Raw genomic sequence first — 21,185 nt, forward strand, 5'->3', positions numbered from 1 at the left:
CAGCTGTAATTCAGAGAGCTCTTTATAAGCATGGCGTGGTCTCTTGCAGTCTAACAGGCAGTTTACCAAGCAAAAGAAATTGATTAGGGGTTAGCTATTCTGATTAGCAATTGTTAATTAATAATTATTGACATGTCCATAAAAAGCTTAGGTGCCTTGTTACGAAAGGGAGCTAAGCACTTCATGCATGAAAACAGACAACCCAATTACATTAAGGGTTTTTTGGGGGGTAGTTTGCCTGTGTTAAACATCTGGAAAAATTCAGTAATGTGGGAGTTGTCAAGGGCCATGGCATGGAAGCATTAGCCAGCTAGCATGTTACACATAGTGCTTCCTTTGTTATCACCCAGTTACCACATCATAAGTACTTCCACATTAACTGGGAGCAGGTACCACACATTAATCTGAATGTTTAACTCATGACCTGCAATAAAAAGTGAGAATATACTAGTTTGGGGTTTGCTATATATTAAAGTTCTGCAATACAGCACTTTACACCCCAAACTTAATGTGTTTTAGTAGAAAGTCCTGTTTGTTCTTTGCCATTCTATTCACAATGAACCAGTCAGTGGCTCTTCCACCTGTCTTGAAGGACCACCAGCCACTCAGATTTTTAAGATGAGGCAAATGTGCATGCCTATCACCTATTATATGCTAATCTGTCTCATGCATCTTGAAAACCAAACTGGCTAAGGGTACCCCACAGCAGAGGTTTAAGAACCACTGAACCAAGTTATTGGAGCAAGACCAAAACTCAGCTTTATTGTTCCAGTCAGGCAGTATCGTGAAGGTACCATTGAGCAGAACTGGCCCTACAAATGGTGGATTCAGCATCCTCTAGCTCAGTGGATTGCAAACTGTGTGCCATGGCAGGATGCCGGTGAGGAGAGGTGCTGGTGCCAGCTGACTGCTTACAGAACGTGCCTCTTGTGCCAGAGGCACATTCTGTAGGCAGCCAGCACTGGCACCTGTCCTCCTCGATGGCTTCTCTGCTCTGTGCCTCTCCTATTGCAGCACCCCCACCCCCACCCCCACCCCACACTCACGCTGGCAGCTCAGGGCCCCAGATGGAGAGCCTTCTCGCATGCGTGGATGTCAGCGTTGACATCATCTGCACATTTCCAGATGCTTGCGAGACACTGCTCTAGCTCATACCCACAAAAGCGCCATAAAGTTTTCTCCGGGACATTCGAGTTGGCCCTGCTGGTCTCTTGGGGGCCCCCCTCCTGAAAATAAAATGCTGCATCTCATGAGAGCTATCTCAGGCAAGAAATAAAATATCAATTTTATATATTAGTATGTAGATTTTCTAGATCCTGCCTGTTGTGAGCCCATTTTCCCTGCCCTACTTTGAAAAACTGTTCTACAATGCTGAAGAGATTACATGCGAGATCAGTGGTTCTAGTTTACTACTTACCCCTATATACTAATTTGAAGTATTATTATTACACTGTAGCAGAACAAGAAATCTTTTTTTTAAATAACTGGGAAAAACAAACCCTTTAATAGTGTACACGCACAACAGTATTTTTGTATTTTCTTTTTGTGGTTATCTCAAAATAAACATTTTGCATAACTTTTTTTAGGCAATGAGGCAGCCACATGCTGTGCAGAAGCTTCCCCCAGCCCGATCCCTAGTTCAAGCTCTGCAAAACTTTAGTTTCTATTTAGTTTCTCTCTGCTTTAGGCTGTTTTAGATGCCTCAATAAATATGCAGCATTTTGTTAATTTGCACTAGTCCTGTTGAGGGCTGGAACTTGAAGATCTCTTACCACTTCTAACCCTAGTAATCTTGTTCCCACAGCTGCAAACTCTTTTTTTTTTAATTGTCCTACTGCACATTGACATTTTAAAATCTCTCTACTGCATAGCAACATTCAGAAAAGTAATTTTGAGAAAATGTTAGAGAGCCAACAAAAATATTGTTTCACTGGTTAATAAAACAAATATAAAAAATTCTAGACTGGTAGCAGAAGCCACAAGAGAAACACCTTCCTTTTTTAATTAAAGGCAATTAGAAATATTGTAAGAAGTTCTATTTTCTTTGTGTTAGGACAGCTCATGATTTTATATTTTGTATAAGAAGAACATTGCTCTACAATCTGAATTGTAATGATGTTAGTTCTCAATTAAACTTTACTCCTTTTCTAAATTCTTTGTGAAATGTTTAACTGCTTTCATTTGATCACTTATTCTTTGTGGTTTATTTTATTGGCATATTATATATTCCTGGCTTAAAAGCAAGAGCTCATGAACAATGAAGGCGTCTTACTTCTCAGCTACTAGACTAATACTATGGATAGATTAAGAATTACTTCCCAACTTAAAGAAGGATATTAATGACCTACAGTAAACAAAGCATTTCAGTCTATTGCCTCAAGTACAAATTTAGGGATCATTATAGTAACACTGCATTAGAGCAGTGCACCAAAATATTGCCAAGTTACCTCTAGCATACCCAGGGCAAGGCGGGGTGGTGCAGATGGTCCACCCTGGGTGCAGGGAGTTGAGGGAGGAGTGAGTGCATGGAGCAGTCAGATGGCCATCAGCTCCACTAGCTCCCTTCCCCTCTGACATCAATTTCCTGTTCTCAGGCAGGGGACCAGCCATTCCAGAGGTCACACACATGCAGACCAAAACTCCATGACCACTCCATCTTAATGCCTGGATTAGGGAGCACTCCACCCTGGCTAGCCAGATATGCCACTGGTTTGCACACAAACATTGATTTTATTCTGTTTAGAAATGGTATTGTGAGCAGGCCAGCATTTTACTGTTTGTCCCAGCACATTTCTTCCTCAGCTCCCCATATGCTGGTTTTTGAATTGGATGCTAGGAACAAAATTGCAGAAAAAAGATAAAGGAATCTGAGAGGTGGTTAGATTCTTAAGCGTACTGATGACAGTAAAATACTACCGTACCTAAATGTAAATTGAATGCTGGCAGTGAGTGCTGACTTCTTTTCAGTCAGCTGCAGCATAAAAGGGCTTCCTTCCCAGCGGTACCCGCTTAGGCCCTGAGGGGGAGGGGCTGTTGGAGGAGTGCAACAGCCTGGATTTCTCTGTACCAGAGGCACGAGTCGCCATTGTCAAAGCCATTCTTTCCATTAGTTGAAATCTTTGCAGTCCTAGCAACCAGTGTCAACAAGGCTGCCGGCTATTATAAAATTAAAAATGCCAGCGGTATTACCTCAATTGGGAATGTATCCTGGGGGATTTTTTTTCCCTAAAGCTATTCTTTAAATGAATGAAGTCTAATTAGTACTATTTAGTATTAGTTTTTCTCTTTTTTTTAACCTTACTGAAGAGGCAAGGAGAGGGGAGAGAGCTGCAACCTGAACTAGCACCAGTCAAAGAAAAAACTGACAGCTGAGGGGTGGAGTTCCAGAGGCACGGTAGCCCAAACATGCTCAGTAGAAAAAAAAACCAAAAAAAATCTACTGAATCTAGGAGAGCGTACCAGCACGCAGACTCAGTCAGATGACTTTGCCAGCAAGTATGCCTGCATTTCCCCTGTTGTCTCCGGAAAAAAAAACATATCAGGAGCCCAGGGCAGAAATAAAAAGTAGACACCAAAGCCCACCAAGCAGACAGTCATAAGGGCCCAGAGCAACTGCCCTTGTTGCCAACTCCAAACTTCCATTCCCTTCAAAATAGAACCAAGATATAGTTTTCCTGTTAACATCATTAAAATAACCTTTTGCACACAGATTAGATCATTTGTGAGTAGACCTGGGACTCCATTGTTCTGGATCCTGGCATATTCAGTCCTGTTGCACACTATGAGACCGGATTACTGAGGATATGGCAAACATTCAGTTGCTAAGAGCTCACAGGCCACACAACAAACAGCCTTCCACAAACCTCCTATGGAAACTCAACAGAAGAGGCACCGAAGTAGAGCCATGCTATAACTGCAAAAAAAACCAAACCAACTACAACCAACAAGTATTTGAAAAAAAGACCTTTTCTCCCCAACCAGCTTCACGTCTTATCTTTCTGCTGAAGTGGGTAGATGACAAGCAGTTGTCCAGAGAAGAAAAACATTCAAACATGAAATTGCAGTGCACTTGAATAGGCTCTCTGTTCTGCTTTTCATATAATTTCCCTAGTTCTAAAAGGAAAAGAACAAGTTGGAAGTGCTACCTTTTAATTGGACTAAATACAAAGGATATTAAGAGCTAGTTTCCCTTCATCAGTCTGGAAGTCAGTATCAAATAGGTTTGTCCTCTTACCTTGGGGCCTCTCTCTGTGCAGGCTCCACTGGATGGCATCACCCAAGTACAAGGCCTTGAGATCCTGTTTCTCCTAAGCAGATCCATGCAGAGCTAAATGAAGCTCACTTTATGGAAATAGGCATACAGTACACCCCCGATATTCACGGGGGTCCGTTCCAGGAACCCCTGCGAATGTGGTTTCTAGCAGGGGAGACAGGAGAGACCAGCCGGAGAGCCGGCGAGTAAAGGAAATCACTCGCGGTATGCTCCAACCGCCTCTTCCTGCACTAAAGTCAGGCTTCACCAATCAGCAGCTGTTTGTCTGATTAGTGAGGCCCAACTTTAGTGCAGAAAGAGGCGGTCGGAGCATACCACGAGTGATTTCCTTCACTCGCCGGTGGTCCGGCTGCTCTCTCCTGCCGCCCTCGCCTGCCCGGTCATTCGCGGTCGGAAAATACCGCAATTGACCGAGACTGCGAATGACCGGGTGACCACTGTATATGCAAGATCCCAAAATATCCTGAAAACCTGGTGTGGAAAGGGCAACAAGTTTATTGAGGATAGGTCACAAGAAAGTCTATTCTATTTGGAAAGTAGATTAAAAAAAAAAAAAAAAAAAAGATACGAGTTACGTCTTACTTGAAAGTCCTATAAAACCTTTACAGCAAGTTTAGCATTTTCTAACAGTAAACCAGCAGCATATAGCATAGAAAAATGGAGCCTCTCAAAGTCCAAGGCTGCCCCTGGAGTAGCAAGTCACTAATAGTTCATGTCTTATAAAGGAAAATACTCTTACATCTGGTTAATTATATTTATTTCTGAAAATTCTGTATGTGGTATTTACAACACCAGGTTTCTATTGAAACATGGTCAGTTTTCATGAAACAAACAAAACAGCCCCCCCCCCCAAACAGAAATACTACGTAAAAACTGTCAAACTTAAAAATGCTATACAAGACAGCCCAAATGAAAAACAGAAGCTTCAAGTGCTACTTTCCACACAGAAGCCACACTTAATTTAGGTTTACTAGCACAAAGTGAAATTAAAAAAAAAAAAAAAAATCACGTGATTAAAATTGTGACGACAGCCTTTGGATTAGATACTCACAAAAGACCACTACACATGCAATTGAAACACAGTCTTGTTGCTAATACATCCAATTTGCTGCTGCATTTTGTCTAATATTAGCAAATATTAAACAGAGCAGTGCAACTAGTTATTTCAAGCAATCCTTATGGTGCTATATCATTAACAGGCACAAGGTTTCACTTTTCTTCGCACCACTGATTCTCTTTACGTACCTAGAAAAGAAACACATCATCAGTCATAGGAGAAAACACTTTAAAATAATAGGGAAAGACTAAGTTACGCTCTGCATTTTGGGAATCAATTGTCATTAAATATTCATCTGTCTGACTGAGGGAGTATTTGACAAAGAAAAAGCAATTCTATTTTAATGTCACTGTGTGGTGTGTCATCATGTTTTATTAAAGCACCTCTCATCATTGGTACTAGATTGTTACTTGCCAAACTGAATTAAAAATTTCTGGATCCTTAAGATCTGGCACCAAGATCTTAGCCCTTGTTTCACATAAGCTATAGAAAGCCAGTTGATCAAAACGCACCTAAAAGTACAATTCATTCAAAGTCTGACAAGTCTGGCTTTGAATAACTTAACCGCCAAGATCTAATTCTTACATTTATGAAATGGCTATCAAGTTTTACCCAAAAATTGTTACACAAAAGAGATGCTGAAATTGAGGCTTAATATGTAGAAAAAAGCAAAACTGCGGAATGCAAAACAGGGTTAGCACACAAATGCTCAATTTGCTGGAGGTGAATGGAAGGGGACACCACTAGTCTATCTTAGCTCCCAGTCTGTTCCCCGTCTACATACCAGCATTCCCTCCCCCCCCCCCCCAAACCAACTTTCACTTTGGAGCAACCCATGCAACTCAATGCATGCCTGAACTCTCATGCTAGTCTCATTAAACCAGCATGAGTGTAGAGGCACCATACAACTCAAATTGGATGCTCAGTTCAAACCAGTGCTTTGTACCCCCTCCCCCAGGTAAGGTTATTAGGATATCCTAATATGTATGGGCTTCATCTACCACCTCATCTCCAATTCCCAAGTCCCCCTCAACTCTTGCACCCAACTTATCCCTTTTTTTAACAGCTCTTAAGAACATAATATTAGAATAGGCTTGGGTCAGACCAATGGTCCATCTAGTCCAGTATCCCATCTTCATGTGGTCAATCCAGGTCACAAGTACCTGGCAAAACACAAAATAGTAGCAACATTCCATGTTACCAATCCAGGGCAAGCAGTGAATTCCCCCATCTCTGTCTCAATAACAGACTCTGGACTTTTCTTCCAGGAACTTGTCCAAACCTTTTTTTAAAACCAGTTATGCTAACCGCTCTTACAACAGCCTCTGGCAATGCATTGCAGAATTTAACTATTCTGAGTAAAAAAATGCTTCCTCCTATTGGTTTTAAAAGTTATTTCCCTGTAACTTCGAATGTCTCCTAGTCTTTGTCATTTTTGATGAAGTTAAAAATAAAATCAATCCACTTGTACCCACTCTATACCATTCAGGATTTTGTAGACTTCAGTCATATCTCCCCTTAGCTGTCTTTTCCAAGCTGAAGAGCCCTAACTTCTTTAGTCTTTCCTCATATGACATAAGTTCCATCCCCTTTAACGTCTTAATTGCTCTCCTTTGAACCTTTTATAGTTCCACACTATCTTGAGATAAGTGACCAGAATTGAGAGTAATATTCAAAGTGAGGTCACAGCATGAAATGATACAGCAACATTATAACATTCTTAATCTTCTTTACCATCCCTTTTCTAATAATTCCTAGCACCTTCGCTTTTTGGGCCGCCGCTGCACATTAGGTAGAAGGTTTCAGCATATTGTCTACAATGACACCCAGATCTATTTCTTGGGCGCTGACCCCCAAGGGCTGCGGGTAAGAGTTGCTTCTTTGCGAATGATACCAAAATCTGCAATAGGAGTAGACACTCAGGATGATGTGAATAACATGAAGAAAGACCTGGTATAGCTTGAAGAAATGGTCTGAAATTTTGCCAGCTAAAAATTTAATGTTAAGAAATGCAAGGTCATGACTTGGCCTGCAAAATACCGAGGGAACAGTACAGTTTAGGGCAGACATAGGCAACTCCAGTCCTCAAGGGCCGGAATCCAATTGGGTTTTCAGGATTTCCCCAATGAATATGCATGAGATCTATTGCATGCACTGCTTTCAATGCATATTCATTGGGGAAATCCTGAAAACCCAATTGGATTCTGGCCCTCAAGGATCGGAATTGCCCATGTCTGGTTTAGGGGGTGAAGAACTTATGTAATTGTGATGATTTTAAGGTGTCCAAACATGTTGAAAAGGTGATGGTGAAAGCTAAGAGGATGCTAGGGTGCATAGGGAGAGGTATGGCCAGTAGGGAAAAGGAGGAATTGATGCCCCTGTATAAACATGCCAAGACGATATAAGGATAACAGAATTCTATTGGATACTTGGAAGACATTAAGATATATTAGTAATCTATCACCAGAACCAATTGCTAAATCATTAAATCAATCAATTTGGGTAAACTCCAGGATCAAGATTGGCGGATACAAAATCGTCTGGAAACAATGGATAATTGCAGATATACGAACATTGAATGATGTTATTTCAGAAGGAACAATGCTTAGTTTTTCACAATTGCAACATAAATTTGGATTAAATGAAACACAATATTTTAAGTGGTTGCAATTGAAGCAAGCTATTCAGGCAGGGTTCCCTGAATGGAAAGCGCTTAATACTCAATATAGTATGCAGGTTTTATGTTTCCAGGCGGATTTCTTGGGTCACCAAGCCGCAAAATGGTATAAATTGTTAAATGGATTTTTAAATAAAAAAAAGAAAACTGGACTTAGGGATATTTGGAGTATTGAGATTGGTCAGACAATATCTGAGTCTCAATGGCCACGATTTTGGTCCTGGAGATTAAGATCTACAAAGTCAGCATCTATGAGTCAAACTTGGTTGTTTTTGTTACATAGAACTTTATGGACCCCTACGCGCTTACAAAAGATAGATAGTACTAGATCTAATAGATGCTGGCATTGCAGAATAGAAGTTGGGACATTAGACCACTTAATTTTTTTTGTCCCTGTGTAAATGCATTTTGGAAACTAATTTGGCCCCAAATTAATGAATTACTAGAAAATCATGTAGGACTCTCATATGATACTATACTATTTGGTACAGCAATAAGAACTCAGAGTTCGATTACAGCAAACAATAACAAACTATTATTAATATTGACAGGGGTCGCCATGCAACAAATAACTCAAAATTGGAAGGATTATACCAAATTAAACTATACATTTTGGTGGAATTCAGTATGTCATATATACAAAATGGAAAAAACAATAGCATTACAACAGGGAAATATTCATAATTTTAAGAAAATTTGGGAACCATTGACTCGTTATTCCAATGATCAGATTTCATAGCACATTAGTAATGATTATATTAGAATGGGGAGGGGAGGGGAATGTATATTATATGGATTTAAGAAATGAAAAAAGGGGAGGGTTATATTTTATGTGATAAGATGAATTATTTGTAATCACAATTTTTCATGTATTAATTGAAGCTTTATGTACAATTAAATTATTGTAAGAATGAAAAATTTATAAATAAAATATTAAAAAAAACAAAATCTGGCAAATTGGGCAACAGTATAATAATGGGCGATTTCAATTACACCAACATTGACTGGATAAATGCTACATCAGGGAGTGTTAGAGAAGTTTAAACTCCTAGACGTCATAAATGACTGCTTTTTGGGGGAGGTATTTTAGATTTGGTCCTTAGTGGAATGCATAGTGTCCACTGGCAAACAGTGATCCTAACACGATCAAATTTGAGCTGATATCTAAAGTGACATTGCTAAAGAAATCTACTCTAGCAGCATGTAATATTTGAAAGGGTGACCACGATAAAATGTTTAAAAAGAAGCTAAAAGGATTGGTGGCAAATGTTAGGACCATAAACCAGGCATGGACGTTATTTAAAATGTATTTTTAAATGTATATACCACCTGTTACCAAGCAGTTTCCAATTAAGCCTACACACCATTGTGGAAGCCCAGACTTAAAAAATAAAATTGTTAAACATGTAGACAAATATGATTTCATGGGACAGAGTCAGCATGGGTTCAGCCAAGGAAGGTCTTGCCTCACAAATCTGCTCAACTTCTTTGAATAAAGGTGAGCTGGTTGATGTAGTGTATCTAGAATTTCAGAAAGCTTTTGACAAAGTTCCTCTTCAGAGGCTACTGAGAAAATTAAAGAGAGTCATGGGATAAGTGGCAATGTTTAGTTGTGGATTAGGAATTGGTTATCAGACAGAAAACAGAGGGTAAGGTTAAATGGCCATTTTTCTTAATGGAGGAGAGTAAATAGTGGAGTGCCGCAGGGATCTGTTCTGGGTCTAGTGCTATTTAACTTATTTATAAATGATCTGGAAATTGGGATGGCGAGTGAGGTGTTTTCTTAGGCTTCCACAGCTAGTGTCATGATTGTTGTAGTCTGGATAGATAGAACCAACGTTTCAGCCATCATGCTGTGGCTTTCTTCAGGGTATGCTGCGAGTCTGCAGTTTGTCTTTATATATAGTGGGTCCTCTAACTTGATGGGCTGGGGTTTTGAGGTAATCAAGACAGGAAAGTCCATTGGTCACGAATTTGAATGGTGGCGAGAAAGTCCATTGGTCACATTTTTTAATTCTGTCAGAACAGAGGCTGGAAACTATGAGATGGAGGGAGAAGACGTTTGTCCTCAGCCCCAGTCCTTTTTGTGCTAAATTTATTTTGAATGAGCAGTCGCTGTGCTTTATTTATGGAGAGCCCTTTATCTCTACTGAGGTGATTACATTTTCAGATGACACTACACTAAACTGTTCAGCTCTTCCACCATCATGGTGTTCAGACACCTACTATGCTGGCTCTTACTATTTTATATCCACACCCACACCACCAAAGAGTCCATAAGCACTACTTATTCCTGGGGTTAAGCAGCATGGGAACGACCTACTCTTTGGGATGCTGACAGGTATTTGTGACCTGGATTGACCACTGCTGGAAGGCAAATATAGGACTTGACAGCTCTTGGTGTTATGCTCAAGCTTGATCCTTACTCCTATTATGAAATCTGTCAACTGGGACCCTCAAGACATGCCAAAACAGCTTAAATTTGTACTATTGACTATAGGGAGATAAGAGAGACAGCAGTTGGCTGAAATGCATTCCCCACTTCATTCCCTTAGCATTCAATCTCTCTTTCTCCCCAGAAATCAGATAAAACAGATACAGCTGTGGCCTGAAACTGTTTCTGCTAAAGGCATCTCCCTGCCAGCTCTTGGGGGAGCAGAAAAGGTGCTGGGGGGAGAAAAAAAAAAAGGTAATAAAAGCCTTCTGGTTCTAATCCATACCCCTCACAAAAACCCTAAACAAAGCACACACAGACTTTTTGGCCCGTTTCCTAGTCCTTCTTTCCTGGGTGGGGGCATGAATGGACCAAATGCTGCAGAACAGAGACCTTCTCTGTTCTAAAGACAATCTTTCTCCTCCTATTCTCTATATGCTTCTTCAAAAGCACCAAAGACTTTTCTCATGGTACCCCGATTGAGGAGCACTGCTCCAAGTCACATTCTATAATAGGAATATTATACTATGGCACATCAAGTCTTTCTACAATTACTGAGGTACCTGTGCCTCTTCCTCTTCAGTGAAGTCATTCTTGATATTGAATGTCTTACGAATCTCTTCTGGAGTTTTACCTTTAATCATATTTGCAACTGTTTTGCATGTGACATCAAGCAATCCTTTGATGTCCAAATAATTTGCAGCCTGAAACATAAGTCGCCAGCATTATGACCTTAATAGAATATGAATATCAATACAAAAACTCAGAAAACATTAAGTAACTAGGACTGTGCACGGGAAAAAAAAAAAAGATTTAAGGCTGTGAATCATTTGAGATATTAAGACATAAGCAAACCCTACCAGAATAAGCTCAAAAAGAGTTCCTTGGTCTACTTTAAGAAATTCTTGGTCCCAAACAGGGATGTCATCCGTTCGCTTCTCTTTGTTCTCATCATCCTCAGGAGGAGGGGGATCATCTTTGTGGTGAGTGCACCATTGGATCACCTGAATATGAAAAATAATGTTACCCTGTTATCTCGTGTATAATGCGCACTTATTTTCCATCCAAAGAAATGTCAAACTCTGGGTTCGTATTATACATAAGTATACACACTGTGATAACTGGGCTCAGTCAGAAGGTGTTGACTTATCTATGGTATTACTTTAACATTTGTAATTTATAGAATATAATGTGTAGAACTAATTTCTAATACTTACAGGTATTCCGAATTTAAATTCCCTATTTAGTAATTGTAGCACTTGTCAAAGAATTAACATATATAGTTTATGCTGTGCCGCATTTACATTAAAGGGACATCGACTATTATGCCTATGCATTATACACAGGTATTTTTGTATTACGTTATTTTTTAAAAGTCGGAGTGTGTATTATACATGGCAGCGCATTATACACGAGATAATACAGTATTTAATGTTATGTAGAATGTACTAGAGGTTATATTAGGACCTCTGATATATATTTTAGCTCTAAATGAACTTACACAGGCTTGCATAAAACTCTATCATACTATAAATAAACTGGTTGTAAAACTGATGGGACTCCACATCCATGCTGGCCCAGTTCCTCTTTTCTTCGCCTCCTACCTCTAGTACTAATAAGGTCAGTCAGGGCAAGTCACAGTCACAACAGGCTGATGCTTCCAAAGCCCTGCTGAAATCACATCCCTCTTGCAGATTGGCTGAAGAGGGAAAGAGTCTTAAGACTGCAGAATCTAACGAAAAACATCCCAAAAGGTAGGGAAATAAAACATTTTAATAATCGGTGCTAGGGCCGGAAGATTCCGTGCCCATTCACTGGTAATATGTTCATCTGTACTCTCGTAGATTAGACTGGGTATACACACTTGACTTTAAGGCAGGGGTAGGCAATTCTGGTCCTTGAGAGCCGGAGCCAGGTCAGGTTTTCAGGATCTCCACAATAAATATGCATGAGATAGATTTGCATCTCAAGGAGGCAGTGCATGCAAATCCATCTCATACATATTCATTGTGGATATCCTGAAAACCTGACCTGGCTCTGGCTCTCAAGGACCGGAATTGCCTACCCCTGCTTTAAGGCAATGTTAAGTTCATGCTTTGGTATAATATTTATCCCAAGAGAATAGGATGATTCCCGAGTAATGCTTACTACCAATGTAAGAAAGCAAAAACTGGCTTAATCAGCATCAATTCAATTCAAAAGAAGGTTCCAGACCAATGATTAAATCTGAGCTGTGAAAATAACCTCAAGTCATCTTACCTTTTTAAGTATAGCAGCATTAACATTTGGAAGAGGCACTGGATCATCATCACCTTCATCATCCATTCCCAAATCTAAACCACAAAATTTGAAGACACCAATTTACCAGAAGTACCAAAAGGATTATTACCTAAATCCAAAATTTCCAGATTATGAAAACCCACCATCTACTTCCTTAGCAACAGCAGCAGATGAATCCAGAGACCAATGGGATAGCCCACATCTACCAGCAGGCGGAGATAGAGAAACTGAATAACAGGTGGTCCTAGTGGCTGGCACTCCTCCTGCATCTTCAGTATGCTCTATCTCCCTTGTTACTGGAGCTTGAACAGTCTTAATAAAATCTACTTCTGCTCTATTTTGCCGTCATCGGCATGTTTCAACTTATTCAATACTGTTTCAGAACTGTTTTGTACTCTGGTACAAGCCAGCCCAGTGCTGTTTTTGATTACAATATTCAATTCCTTGAAAGCTAGATTAGGAAAATTGATATGTAATATTGCTTGAAAATCAACCTGCAATTATTTATTCAGCAAGTTCATTAAAAATACTAATTCAGATGCATTTGGTATAGTCATGTTATTTAGGATTTAAAAGCACAAGGCTTGCCATACTAAGTCAAAAGTCCATCAAGCCCAGTATCCTGTAGAGTCACCATCATCCCAAGAAGCAAGATTCTATAACAGCATAGTAGAGAATCATTTACTCTTATGTACAGAAATCCCTTACCTTCCAACATGGTCTTAATAGTTACAGACTGCTTTGCAATTTCAACATCAACTTCAAAAATTTCTCCATCTGAACTCTGCAGTTTAATGGAGGGCATCTAAAGGAAAGGAGAAAAAAAAAAAAAAAAAAGATACAAAAATTAATGGATCAATTCCAACACGTACTAAAATGACTTTTATACTATGGACAGAATAGGAAAGTCCAATCAAGTTAAATCTAGGAAAAAAAATACTCATCTTGCAAACCCCTAACATATTTTCAGTTCTGCAGTCCATTAGCTGAATATTTAACCACACCATTCCTTTATCTCTGGTAAATGCATTTGAAATACAACGAGCTAAAATGTCATTTAATCAATATATTCTACCTTTGGCACACATTGAGTCCCATAATAGATTCTAATAGCAAAGCAAGAAACCCCAGCCCTACATTAAGAATTGCTATTCAAAAATTCAAAGGATTTCACTTGTTTACAAAAGTTCAAATATCAAGTGTTGCAATGAATACTTATTGCAATGATTGTCCCATTAAGGAAGGGCACCTAGGTGAATAATCCAAACAGGCTCTATTTCATTAAAGCAAATAAAGCACCAGTGTGCCTTTATAAAATAAACTCTCAGAACCAGCCCCAACACCATGAAAATGCACATGCACTTTTACACTTATCCTGAAGAGAGAAAATTAAAAAAAACAAAAAACAAACTTACACCATAGAGCTACCTATTTTATAAATTACATGCATATCTGTACATCAACTTCAAGCTATACTCTTAGGAATGCCTCCATGCAGTCTGTGTCAAAGGCACATATCCTCTTTGTATTCAATGTTATATAAGGCTTTTCTGCATTGAAAAACCTTTATTAAATAAAAGCAACAAGTCCACAATACAGATAATGAAAAGATATCCAACAAATTGCGATCATATAGGGTACTCTAAATTTAAGCCTCTTAACCTATTTGACCTATGTAACTAAGATGATATACTTCGGACATGGCAGGAAAATATTAATTTTATCAAATAGTCTCTCACTGAGAAAAAAAAGGGTCAAAAATATTAATAGCCAATGCACAACGCATTTACACCCCGTTCTTACAACCAAAAGAATATCTTCTTTTTATATTGGGTTGGCTGAGCAACACGGGGGAAAATTCTACATTCCGGTAAAAAAATGTACTGCATTTTGAGTGGCAAGTGTAAAAGATTCAAAGTTGAAGGTAACCACCATAGTATGAGAAATGGTGTTATCCTTAGATGCCTCAAAATAAGACTGGGAAGTCTAGGCCGAGTCAAGGCTGTACTGTAACTGCTTTCATTTGCATTCATAGGCCATCTAGAAAGTATGGATATATTTCTAGGAGGGATTTTCAGGATTCCTTCCTTGAGGAAATTTCTCTACAGTTTATTTGCTGTAAGGTATCAAACTGTCCTTATTTAACAAACTCTCATCCAAACCTCCCAACTTATCCTAGCTTCAGTTCAGGAAAATATATGCCAAATGTCTTCCCATAATGACCTGTAGGGAACATATTAATATTTCCAAAGCACAAGCTATGCTTCTACCAGGAAAGACTACAGAAAACAGAACTTCACTAGTTGTTGAACATAGCAAGAATCTCCTCTACAGCTCATCTCTGTCTAAGGGGCTGTAAAAGGCTGAGAACCAACTAGATTAATTTGCATTTCATTTTCTTTCAGTTCTGTTGCACAATGCTCTCAAAGCTTACAGTGATAAGACAGGTCATATTTTAAATACCCGTAAGCTTCCAAATGACAATGATGTCACCATTCACCTCACTGGGACCATACTTACTACCCAATTGCATCATTTAGGCAACTGTTCCCACAGCCTGGAGACATGCCCTCCTATCACTAGAGTGAGCTTGACTGTACTAATCAAGCAACTGCTTTGACACTAAAACAAAGGCGAAGGAAAATATTACCCTCGGGTAGTTGCAGGAAGCTCCACAGCATAGACTGGATTTATGTGCTCATGTTTATTTCTTGTGTTATTGCCAAAGGGCTGTTTATGAATTGCATAGAATGAAACACATTAGAACAAGAAAAATGAATACACAACAGAAGTAGTAAAATAAGTCCAAAAGCTTGGCGTTTGAGATTCAGCCTCAGTGGCCATCTTCCACTATCTCTCCTATCTGCTGCACTAGTGGCAAACATCAGCAAAGATCACTACTATAAAAAATGTTTGCTAATGACAACTCACTGAAGGATGCCTTGAAAAATGATTAACATGGTTTTATTTTCTCCAGTGTGCTATTGTCAGTATGCCATGAACTTTTACATTTGAAGAATGCAAGGGAAGGGTTACATATGCCACTATCATTACAAAGTGTGTGTTATCTCCTCCATTCTCAATGCTACCTCCATCCTACCAGTAAGAGTCAGTGAGCAACATGTCTTAGCTACTGCTGCCTCCTCTTCTGCTAGTTTCCCTCTTTGAACTGAGATTACAGGGCCTCCTTGTACAGTTGACTTCTGAAGGATGCTAGTAGAGAAAACAGCAGCAAGTTACAAGTGAGATTTGACGAATGTGTCTTCAAGTGATAGGCTGCCAACAAAATGCTAGCATAATACAGTGTGTGATGTGATATGAAGGCTAGGAACTACCAATCTAGACAAAGCAAACTGTTCAGCAGTACATGGATAATTACAAACCAGCCTTCTACACAGAGCTAAGAAGATAATTTAAACCTAAAGAAAAGAGAATGAGAACTATCAACACAGGATAGTGAAGTATAGAAAGATGGTTCACAACCAGCACAGAGAAACACATGAAAGGCAAATGAAGTGTTCCAGTTTAGTGCTGCAAAAATCTACATCACTGGGTGTGGTGTGCTGACAGAAACAGTAAACAGAAAGGCACATTAAGGTAGCATCCCATCCACTGGAAACAATATAAGCCAGAAAAACCACTCGGATCATGCAACTGACAAGAACCGAAGAGAATGCCACTGCAATCATGTGTGACCTCTCTATTGCCACAGATAAAGTTGATGAAAAAACTGGACAAATACGAGAACATTACCAACAGAGGTATCAATATTCTGAACTACATGTTGAGAAAGATGATCCTCAAATATAAGACTGTAATCTGCTTCGAGATTTAAGTTTGAATATAAATGGTCCAATTATCTATAAATGCAATCAAAGACCAAGAAAACGTGATGAAAAGAAACTGCCCCAATGTACACTGGCTTGATTAAAACCAATTTGTAAGCACACTCTGCTATGCTGATTTGCAAATTTCACCTTATGAACAAGGTGGCTCTTCAGAGATAATAAAAAAGTGTTATAATCTCAATACTATTGCTCATGATCTGAAACACAGGAGTGGGTTTTCATTCCCGTCACTGTATGTGAAATATCAGCACGGGGGAAAACTCATGGGGTCTTTTCAGAACACTCCTGTCCATGCATCAAAAAGGCATTGTCATAAACCTGTTGGATACCACAAACACATACTAAAATAGTTTAACTAGAGCACAATCCAAGTTAAATAGTGATGTGGTGGGGCGCTCGAAACAGGGCGGACAGGAGAACAAACAGATTTGTGATCTTACAGCCTTCATTTTCAACAGTAGCAAATTAAGGGGGGGGAATCATCACAGGCATCATCTTAGCAGGGGTGGTGAAAACTGCAGACAACACACTGTTGCTTTCTGCCCCATTCCCCTAGAACAGAAAGATAGCCATCATAAGTATGTTAGAATGATAACCACCAGAAGCAGAGTGCGCGCACTCTGAACTCGCCTGCTTTGGATTTAGCAGCGTCTCTTTTCACAGTTCAGGTTTTCCATGTATTTATTGCCATAGGACACTTAGGGACCCCTGAGGAAGACATTCTGTCAAAACGCTGACTGTGTTGAGTCCTGTGCAATCAGCGGACTAGGTCCTATAGGTTTTTATGCTGATTATTTCACCTGTCTGTGGAATGTTTTGACGTGCATTTGGAACTTTGCATCTTTATTAAAGTCCATTTCAGGATCATTGTTGCTCCAGAGTTGTTGTTTTGTTTTGTTTTTTTCTCTTGGATTTTCTTCTCTGTGGATTTTTGGGGTCAATTTCCTTTGGCTCGCCTGCCAAGTGCCATCTTCCCCTGCTGTACGCTGCTTTTGCTACTAGAAGTACACACAGCACCTTATATCACTTTCTCAGTCCCTAGTGAGCTCACAATTTAATTCAGGGGTCTCCAAAGTCCCTCCTCGAGGGCCGCAATCCAGTCAGGTTTTCCGGATTTCCCCAATTAATATGCATTGAAAGCAGTACATGCACACAGATCTCATGCATATTCATTGGGGAAATCCCGAAAACCGGACTGGCTTGCAGCCCTCGAGGAGGGACTTTGGAGACCCCCGACTTAAATTGTGAGCTCACTAGGGACTGAGAAAGCGATATAAGGTGCTGTGTGTACTTCTAGTAGCATAGTAGCAAAAAGGTGGGACTTTTGGAGACCCCCTGATCTAAGTTCTGTACCTGGGGTTATGAAAGGTGCCCAAGGTCACAAGGAGCTGCAATGTTTGTCAGGATCAAAAGCTGCTGCACCACCCTGCTCCATCCCCTCGACTACTAGATTTCCAAGCGGCAACCTCTCAAAAGCACTGAAGACAATCTTTCATCCATGGACGTCGCATAGGCCGCATCCTCTGCTTAGCCCCTCAAGTTTATGCCAAGTCACAGCGTCCCCAGCCTCTCAACTGCGGCAGATTTTTTTTTTTATTTTTTTTTTTTGGGGGGGGGTGTTCCAGGCCCCGAGAGGTCACTTCCTCTGACCCAGGCGACGAGGCCTTTTTTTGTTTACTAAGTAGAGTCAAGTCCTGCCCCCGCCCCCGCCCCCCCGAAAGCGCTGCGTCGCGAGCCCGCGCGCGAGACTTAACTCCTCAGCACGCGCACTCGACGGCAACGCCAAGGCCCCGGCCCCGCCTATCTGCAACCAGCGACGCCCGAGAGCGGGAAGCAGCGGCGGGGTTCTTTCTAGAAACATCCCCCCCCCCCCCCCAACGTTCACCTTGCAGGCCTAGCGGAACCGCCGCGGCCTAACCCCGTTCCTCATCCACACACACCCCCCCGGTTCGGCAGAGTCGTAGGAAAAAAACTCACTTTGGCCGGAGTCAAAAACGAAGAAGAAAATCCACGAGCTCCCGGCGAGACAACGGCCCCCTGACTCTTCCACCGCCCCGCCCACCGCCTTGCGTGCTTATAGCACAGCGCCGCCCCCTGCGTGACGTCACCGATCGCCGTCTTCCACTCGGATCGGCCGCCGCTCGGCGCACGCGCGGGAGGGTGAAAGGTCGCTGTGCGTGTCGGGCCTCGGCAGCGGACGAGCCTTACGTAAGGGACGTATCGGTTTGTCATTTTCCTCAGCTGCTTCTCCAGGAAGGTTTTTAATCGCGCATAAAGTGTCCCCTCACATTTCCTCTTGTACAGTGCAATATATACAGTACATAACTGACCCATTTCAATTTAGTTTTCCCATAGAAAGGCGCTATATCATATCCTATTATACCCTTCCTAAACTAAAACTAAAATAAGTTTACTTTTGTTGTCTGGTGCTCTTAGTTTTCTAACCAACTTGTTCTGCTTCTCTGCCTATTCACTCTTTTATTTCCTCCTCTTCCTGCCCTATATCCATCTTTCACAATCAACTTTTCTTCCTCGTTTCCATCTCTTCCCTGCCATTCATGGGCACCATCATCTCCATTCCCTTCCCTCCCCACCAGTCCGTGCTTACAATTTAATAATAATAATTTATTTTTTGTATACTGCCCAACCAATAGTTCTGGGCGGTTCACATCAAGAGAACTGAAACATTTCAGTGAAAACACAAATTCTATAAAATGCAATAAAAGAGATTATCGTACAAATTTATCAAACAGGTAAATTTTCATTAAAAAACTGAAATATTTCAGTGACAACAGAAATTCAGTAAAATACAGTGAAAGAAATGATCGTGCAAATTTATCAAACAGATAAGTTTTCATCGACTTTCTAAATACATAATGATTGTGATTGAGGAATCAAGGAACACAACCAAGAATTCATTTTTCCAGCTTGAAAAGCCAATGTCTTATCCAATTTCTCTCATTCCCTCTTCTCAGTGGAGAGGAGTGGAACACCTTGGGTGCTGTGTCAGTGGAGGCACCAACACCTCTCCGCCCCGCCACACCATCTCCCCCCCCCCCCCCCCCTGTACCTCTGGAGATCTTCGTTAGCGCAAGCTACTTCTCCTTCCTGTTGCTTACACCAACCTGGTTCCCCTCTGAATCACTTCCAAGTCATAGGGCCAGGAAGTGACATCAGAGGGAAATCCAACGCAGACTGAGGAGCATGCTGCAGAAGCCACTCTCACTGGCAAAGATTTAGAAGTATGGGAGGGAAAGGGAGAGCACAAGTGAGGAGTGGGAAGACGCCACTGCCCCAGGCACCTCCTACCCTTACTACGCCACTGCTTCCTCTGTCATCATATCCCTTATTTTTTTCCCATCCGTATTTCCAGAATTTGGCCATCTCAAACATCAATCTACCTGCCCAGTCTGTACCTCTTTCTCCCAGCAAAATCTTCCTGTGCTCCCCCCCCCCCCCCAATGCTCAGATCTCTCTCTCCCCACATTGCTAGATATCTCATTTGCTTCCCCTCCCATAGTCAAGTATCTCCTTTCCTCTCTCCCTCCCCCTGTGGTTGGGCATCTCTCTTGCCTCTCCCCCCCCCCCCCCATGGTGTGGTCCAGTATGATTCAGGCAGGTTCGGTCTCTGTCCTTCCTCCAATGGGTGGCTCTATGTCCTCCTTCCATCCTTCTCTCTAACTTTTCACAGACACCAGCAGTGATAGAGCTTAAAGCAGAGCACTGCCTGCACACTAGACAGCTTCAGTCTCTCATGATCTCTTCAGTCCCTGCTACATTGGAACAGCTGATGTAACTTCCTGTTTTGGTGTAGCAGGGACTGAAGAGACCGCGAGAGACTGAAGCTGTCTAGCCTGCAGACAGTGCTTTGCTTTAATCACTAGCACTTTTAACGGCTATGAAGGGAGAGAAAGATAACCACGGGGGGGAGGGAGAGAAAAGAGAGACCTGACCCAACCAAACCTGACCATGGGGGAAAGGGAAGGAGGGAGGAAGGAGAGAATTAGGGGTGTGATACGGTGGACCACATCAGGTGGTGGGCAGTGGTGGCCAAAGGTCAGAAGTGGCAATGGCAGCAAGGCAAATCTCCAGGGAGGGCAGCGACGGCAAGAGTGGCTCTCTGGGTGGTGGGGGCAGTGACAGCAAGGACAGCTTTCGGGGGGGGGGGGTCAGTGACAGCAAGGGTGACTCTGGGGGGCAGTAATGGCAAGGCAGTTGTTTTTGGGAAACAAAATGGCACAATTTAGAATGTGGAGTGGGGCGAGAGTAATGCTGGATGGGTACAGAGGAAGGAGAGACAACTGTGTTAATTGCGTTAAAATTTTTAACGCAGTTAACCATTTAATGCATTATTAATGTTAATTGTAAACCCTAATGAAGCTAAACATAACAAACTCAACATACACAAACAAAACCATCAACAAAAACAAGAGCAGTGCTAGTTTACAGTATAAAAAGACTACTTGGGCAAAAAAAAAATAAAAAAATTCAATGATTTTAAAATATGTAAAACGTATATTACACATTGCTTACATCAGGAGTATAACTATCTAAACATCTGAAACAGCAGAAAGTTAGATACAATAAGAATGTCAATAAAAATATTCATAATAGTG

General features: G+C 41.0%; 1 protein-coding gene and 1 long non-coding RNA gene across 3 annotated transcripts; one reads left to right on the forward strand and one right to left on the reverse strand.

Annotated features, from left to right (window-relative positions):
- Positions 1–5,039: 5,039 nt before the first annotated feature.
- LOC117351809 lies at positions 5,040–11,146 on the forward strand. The gene is made up of 2 exons (XR_004537517.1): positions 5,040–5,514; positions 11,001–11,146. It is a non-coding gene; the product is annotated as an uncharacterized LOC117351809 (long non-coding RNA).
- SKP1 (S-phase kinase associated protein 1) lies at positions 5,395–18,669 on the reverse strand. 2 transcript variants are annotated; one of them, XM_033927652.1, is made up of 6 exons: positions 18,547–18,669; positions 13,430–13,526; positions 12,701–12,774; positions 11,302–11,445; positions 11,005–11,145; positions 5,395–5,518 (listed from the first exon to the last, which is right to left on the reverse strand). In XM_033927652.1, the coding sequence occupies exons 2-6, from the start codon at positions 13,524–13,526 to the stop codon at positions 5,483–5,485; spliced, it is 492 nt and encodes a 163-aa protein (XP_033783543.1). In that variant the 5' UTR covers positions 18,547–18,669; the 3' UTR covers positions 5,395–5,482. The 2 variants fall into 2 exon arrangements, with proteins under 2 accessions (XP_033783543.1, XP_033783544.1); XM_033927653.1 differs by lacking the exon at positions 18,547–18,669 and adding an exon at positions 17,923–18,123.
- Between the last annotated feature and the right edge of the window lie 2,516 nt (positions 18,670–21,185).

This window comes from Geotrypetes seraphini, chromosome 18 (genome assembly GCF_902459505.1).
Source record: "Geotrypetes seraphini chromosome 18, aGeoSer1.1, whole genome shotgun sequence".
Taxonomy (NCBI): domain Eukaryota; kingdom Metazoa; phylum Chordata; class Amphibia; order Gymnophiona; family Dermophiidae; genus Geotrypetes; species Geotrypetes seraphini.

What these genes read in the sequence shown, in the direction of transcription:
- SKP1 (XM_033927652.1), bottom strand. Translation starts at nt 13,526, where the DNA reads ATGCCCTCCATTAAACTGCAGAGTTCAGATGGAGAAATTTTTGAAGTT. An exon ending in ATGCTGCTATACTTAAAAAG is followed by an intron (nt 11,446 to 12,700) that starts GTAAGATGACTT and finishes TTTCATATTCAG; the next exon opens with GTGATCCAATGGTGCACTCA. An exon ending in CTCTTTTTGAGCTTATTCTG is followed by an intron (nt 11,146 to 11,301) that starts GTAGGGTTTGCT and finishes CTTATGTTTCAG; the next exon opens with GCTGCAAATTATTTGGACAT.